This window comes from Charadrius vociferus, unplaced genomic scaffold (genome assembly GCF_000708025.1).
Source record: "Charadrius vociferus isolate BGI_N301 unplaced genomic scaffold, ASM70802v2 scaffold202, whole genome shotgun sequence".
Taxonomy (NCBI): Eukaryota; Metazoa; Chordata; class Aves; order Charadriiformes; family Charadriidae; genus Charadrius; species Charadrius vociferus.
Window position 1 is genome coordinate 27,907 of NW_009647242.1, and position 5,897 is coordinate 33,803.

General features: G+C 39.8%; 1 protein-coding gene across 2 annotated transcripts in view; it reads left to right on the forward strand.

The window, feature by feature from the left end:
• Positions 1-3,581, forward strand: part of LOC104281910 (myosin regulatory light chain 2, smooth muscle minor isoform) — a 5,215-nt gene extending 1,634 nt beyond the window's left edge. Inside the window, exon 3 of one of the 2 annotated variants that reach the window (XM_009879967.1) lies at positions 2,796-3,581. In XM_009879967.1, coding sequence (XP_009878269.1) covers positions 2,796-2,968 — 173 coding nt within the window. In that variant the 3' untranslated portion in view covers positions 2,969-3,581. The remainder of the gene's footprint in view (positions 1-2,795) is intronic. The other variant, XM_009879968.1, reaches the window with a different exon arrangement.
• The last annotated feature ends 2,316 nt before the right edge of the window (positions 3,582-5,897 follow it).

The window sequence follows — 5,897 nt, forward strand, 5'->3', positions numbered from 1 at the left end:
CCTTTTCAAATGTTAATTGACTTCCTCCCTCTCAAGGGAAATCTCTTTACCATCTCCTAGAGAAGGAAGTTTTGTTAGTAGGTTAATTATTTTTGCTCCACAGGTAGTCTGACTCACTGTGCTACAGGGGTTTTTTGTGTGCTCCAAAACAAGAGCCTGTGAATTAGGATATAAAGAAAATGATTGTGCTTCCAGTTCTTTTGAACAGTAACCTTCTACTTCTATGTAAACAATAAGTTACTAGTTCAGGCCCCCATGTACTGATAAGATTGATTTTTATTATCTTTCAACTCTGTGTGGTAAATGTTTTAGTCTAGTCCTAGGATGATTTGAGGATAATGGTCCCACAGTCTCTTTTGTGTTGTGAGCCATCCTCAAATTTTAACCAGGAAACGTGTTAGATAGTTACGCTATTTTATTGATTTTTGATTCATAATAGTCAAAATGCAGTCTTCAAAATAACGCGTGATGTATTTGTAGAACCCATGTTATGTTTGCCTTTCATTCATTTTTTTCTCAGATTTGGCTTCTGATCAGTTTGTTCCTTTTGAAAATGAACAAAAGCATTTCCAGCTATGTTAAACCTTTTTTTTTTTTTTTCCCTTCATACTCTTTGTGTGTGTTACGGGCCTGATTCTCTAGCTCTACATCAGTGTAGTTCTTTTGAAAGAGAATAATACAAATCAAATCCTCTTGATGAGGATTAGTTAGTTGTACTTGTTGGTTTTTACTTACATTTCCTGTATTGGCAATCTAGTTGGGTATATTGCTTCAGCGTTACTGTCAAATGTAGTAGTATAAAATTAGTATAAAAGTTATATCTGCCCGCATTTGGTGTATCTTTTGTCTGCTCTTTGATCCTCTATTGTCATCTGTTTTGTGCTGTATGCCATGTGCTGAATCTTAAATTTTGCTTCATTAATTTGTTGTTCCCCAACTACATTGAAGCTGTGTGCGAGGGAGAGTGGGGGTACTGTTTGCTTTACAGTTTGGTGCTGCTAAAACTTTTAGTGTATTCCTAGTTTGGCAACCTAGTTCAGTGTCTAAACACCTAGCTGTTCAGACGGAAGCAATTAAGTTCTTGAGGCTAAACTTGCAGCACCAGAGGCCTTGCATTCTTTGAATACTAACTCTTATGTCATCTCTCGTCACTACTTGGTCTCTGTAGGACTGCAGAAATAAAAAGCCTAATCTGTTTTAGCTATTTTTTCCCTTTCTTTATGCACATCTGCAAAGAGACAACTCCAAGATTTAACCAGATTAAGATGGGCCTGGCTAACTGAACATTCTCCCCATTTTTTAAGTAGAACATTGCTGTTAGCCTTCATTTGGAGTCAGTAGTCAAGGGCTTGTCTACACTGGGATATGATGCTGTTTTAATTAGCATATGCTGAAACACTTTTTTTTTTTTTCCCCCTTCCCTGCAGCATACACCAACCCCATGATAATTTATCATGCTCATTGCCTGCCTTTTGGTCCCCTGATTCCTTGTTTGGTTTTGTCTCTCTAATGAACTGTTTGCTTAAGTTATTCAACTCTCCTTCCAAAGCACAACTTTTTCTTTTTAATCACATTCTGATTGAATCTACATCAGTTGATGTGCGTGTCTACTTACTATATCCAGCTATTCTGCACAGTTTACATATCTTTCTTTTGGAACATACTTCTACCTCCTCTGTTCTGTTATTGATAGTTCTCCAACTAAAGTTCAATAACCAATTTATTTCTCAAATGAAGCAACTACTGTGCATTTAAAGGCATGCTAGGTATTATTTAAACATTAAGCAGTTTCTGCATTCTTATGTCTACCATTTCATAGAATCATAGCATGGTTTGTGTTGGAAGGGACCTTAGAGGTCATGTAGTTCCAACCCCCCTGCCATGGACAGGGACACCTCCCACTAGACCAGGTTGCTCAAAGCACCATCCATCCTGGCCTTGGACACCTCCAGGGATGGGGCATCCAGAACTTCCCTGGGCAATTTGTTATGTGCATTCCTTTTTTAATCTCTAAACTTCCCTGGAATTATTTGGCAACGGGTGGTTCTGCCTATCTATTGAAATTGAATTAACAGAACATACTTAGGAACTGCTCATTTTTGTATCTTTGTTAATTTCTTCCAAATTTTTCTTCTAAAATTTCAGCATAAAATAAATAACTTCATATATCCTACCTTTTTTTCACTAGCTTCCCCACCTCTACCTCTTAAACATTCTTCCTCCTTCCTGAGTTAACTTGCTCAATCCTGCCTGAAAGTCTTTTCTGCTATAAATTATTTCCCTGGACACTTGCCAGCAGCCCACTGTATCCATGTAAACTGCCTCCAGCAACAGTATTGTGCAGCAGTGAGGAGCCAACCAGTGGTTGTTTAGTCCCCAGAGGAAACTAGTTTATAGAGGACTCACAAATATATCTAATTAAGTCAAGAAAAATATAATTAAATTAAGAGAACAACTTGTGTAATTAAGACTAGCAGTGACAGGAACTTGTTTTTCTACTTTGAGCTGTTGAAGATCAGTAGATGGAAATAGGTATTATTAGATCACAGCAGATCAGGCCCTCTTTTCAAAAATTTGTATGAAATGCATCAGACTTCCCCTCCCTTCCCCTTTGCAATAAAGGAATTTCTTTAGAATTCAATTAAGAAAGTATTTGGGGCTCTTGGTGCAAATGCATATATTACATGCTGTATTAGTGAATTGCTTGTCTGTCAGTATGTCTGTCTTACTGCTTTTGAAGACTGGGCTAAGAAATGGGTTCCCTTTTGTGTTTCTCTCTATACGTCTCATTCTAGGGTTCATTCAGGAGGACTACCTGCGAGAGCTGCTGACGACAATGGGAGACAGGTTCACAGACGAAGAGGTAGATGAGCTGTACAGAGAGGCACCCATCGACAAAAAGGGGAATTTCAATTACATTGAATTCACGCGCATCCTGAAACATGGAGCAAAAGACAAGGATGACTAAGCGAACCTCCTGATACCTGCAGATGGCTTTTTTTCCACCCCCCCAGTAATTTTATTTCTCAGGATCTGTTTATTCTTTTTTTCTGGTTGGGACCTTTTGCGTACATTTTTAACATTCCAGCTTTTTCACCTGTGGACTCTGGGGCTGCTCAGGCACACCTGCGCCTGTGTAATAAGACTGGAAATGGGCAGGGAGAGAGGACAGCTTACAGTGACAGAGGTTTAGGGACAAAGATCGGTGAGTGTGGAGGCCCAGGTAAAAATGTGAGTGCTACTCATCCTAGCTAGATTTTTACATTTTTAATGGGAATTTTCAAATAAAACTCTGCTATATTAAGTACATCATTAAAATTTTCATGCTAGAAGTGAACTGAACTATCTAATCATATCTGTAAATATTTTTGCAACTGTATGCAGTTGTGTTGTTACCTATTTTTGCCTTAAAAATGAAGCATAAGTCACTTGAGCATACTGATTTTTGTACTTCAGCAACTGAGCACTTCACTTACTACAGTGAGCATGTACAATTAAGAAGCCCCCATCCTTCAAATTTTAGTGCATTGTAAATTAATGATTTCTGTCCTAGACTTGCACATTAAAAATTTTAAATCTTACGGATGTAATTGAGGGGGTATTTTACCACTTTAGCGCCTCCATTTCTTGACTCTTGAGTACAATACTAATACTGCTTTTTACAAACTTATATGGTAAATCCTAGTGTTTTCTTAAAAAAGAATACTATTTGTGAGTAGAATGGTAGAGTGATGCTTCTTACCACATCTGCAGGACTGACAATACGGAATTCGTTACATTTCATTGCAACCATTTATTTATTTTTTTTTCTTTCCTCTTTCCATCTTTTTTCGAAGCACAGCAAGAATGGGGCTGGATGAAGAAGGAAGGTGTGCTGTCTCTGTCGTTTTTCTTTTCTTTTCTTTCTGAAAATGTTATTCTTGCTTTCCAAATGAAACAATATACAATATATTCTGAAGAGCTTCTGCTCACAGTGGTGCTTTTGGTGTGTGAGAAGGAGGCAGTCATTTTTCTTCCATTTCTCATAATTCTGTCCTCTAGTTCTTGTGGTATGGAATGCATAGTGGATTTGCTACAGTCCTCTGAAACAACTTTGCCATAATCTGAATACTTGTGGTTCTGGCTTTTTGGTCTTGAGAGAAAGGGTGATCAGAGTTGCTTCTGTCACTTCTTGGAATTACCTTGTTATCCTTTAAGTATTTAGGTTACAAAATTAAGAAACGTCATTTGGCTGAGAGCATTTTGCTGTTTCTTGGTAGGCTGCTATTGGAAACTTCTAATAAATTTACAGGGACAGTGATCATTTGTTTTAGAAATACACTGTTCTTTCATGAACAACCTGCCAGGACTATCGTCTTTTGGGAAGAACAATGCCATAAAAATCATTCACTGGTACCTGTAAGAAAAAGCTCTGAAGCTTCTGCTCCACCTCAGTCCCAGTTAGCTTTGCAAAAGAATGGGGGCTGTCTGGACGTGTAAGGCAGCACGGGATGCTAACAGTAGGACTGTAAGAAAAGTATGGAACATGATGAAAAACAGAGGGGGAAGAGGGTTCAAAATGCTTTCAGAGAAGACAGAAGAAACCCAAATGCTTCAAAGATAAGTTTTCTCTCAGTTGCTGCTATTTTTTTTGCTGAAATACTTAATAGGGGGGTAGGGATAACAAACTCGAAAAAGAACTTCTGTAAACTATCAGCGAAACCAATTTTGCCGTGTCTGAAGGAGGCATAGTCTGCCAGGTCCTCACCAGCCCACCAGCTGAGCACAGCCTCCCTCCTGCCCTCCGCACCACAGGCACGGCTGCGGTGGCCGCCTGGCTTTCCTTTGAAGGGAGCGGGCTGGGACCTTGAGGCCACTATGCGGAGCCATCAGTAGGTGGCATTACAGCTCCTAGCACTAAGCGGAAAGGCAAATGGTTCACAACACAATTTTTTTGTTGGTTTTTTTTTGAGTCCCGAAGAGTTTGGTGCAGCACACAGGGGAGAATACGGTCAGTCCCCACAGAAGCTCTGCTCCTACCGCAACGAGGACTAGTGCTGTCGGGATTTGTCAAATTGCAGCTTTTGTATCCACTGAATTTTGGCTCTATAATCAAATTCATTCATTACAAAAGGAAGTCAAAAGAGGTACCTGCAAGCTGTTGTTACAGTCACGTCTGTACAAACACACGTGGTGTATGTTCAAAAAAGACTAGTTTTCTACAGGAGTTCAGGTTGCCTTTGTTACTCAAAGCAGGTGTACTGCTCGTGCCTTTCTCGGTATCTCAGTAAGTGCTCCTGTCACTGTGAAAGATTAGCTTTGAAAAACTACCCCACATTCAAATTTATATATTTGCATAACTTTGTTTACATATGAAAGACTAAAGCCTGTGATATAAGCTACACTGTTGAGGCTCAGAGTGAGGCAGCTGGTATTTACCTATAGCAATAACTGCCAATTGTTAAATCCCAGTTCTTGCTTATGGGCCGGGGCTGTGTTGCTGTATAGCATCGCCTATATGCCCTTTGGTCTTGCGATGGCCAGCTGTAGTTCACCACTGCTATTGTTCTTAGCTTTGCCTGTGGGAGAAGCTTTGTTTTACCCTCTCAAGTTTAATGGCATTTAATGTGCTGATACAAACGTGTCAGATCGATAAAAACGGACTTTTGGTGGGTGATCCAGAGGCCTGAGATTTCTCTTACAAAGAAGTTTTAAAGCGCCGCTCACCGCTGATGCAGAAGGTGCTGTAAAGTCTGTGTCTGTCTGCAACCAGTAACACTGGTTTTACAGAATAACCGCAGTTCTCAGTCCTGGCAAAATCGGTCTCGGTGAGAAGCCACACAGAGTCTGCAAGTATTCTTACTGAAGTGGGTCAGCAGAACATGAAGGCGTTTATGGTGGGATGTCTTTCTCCTTTT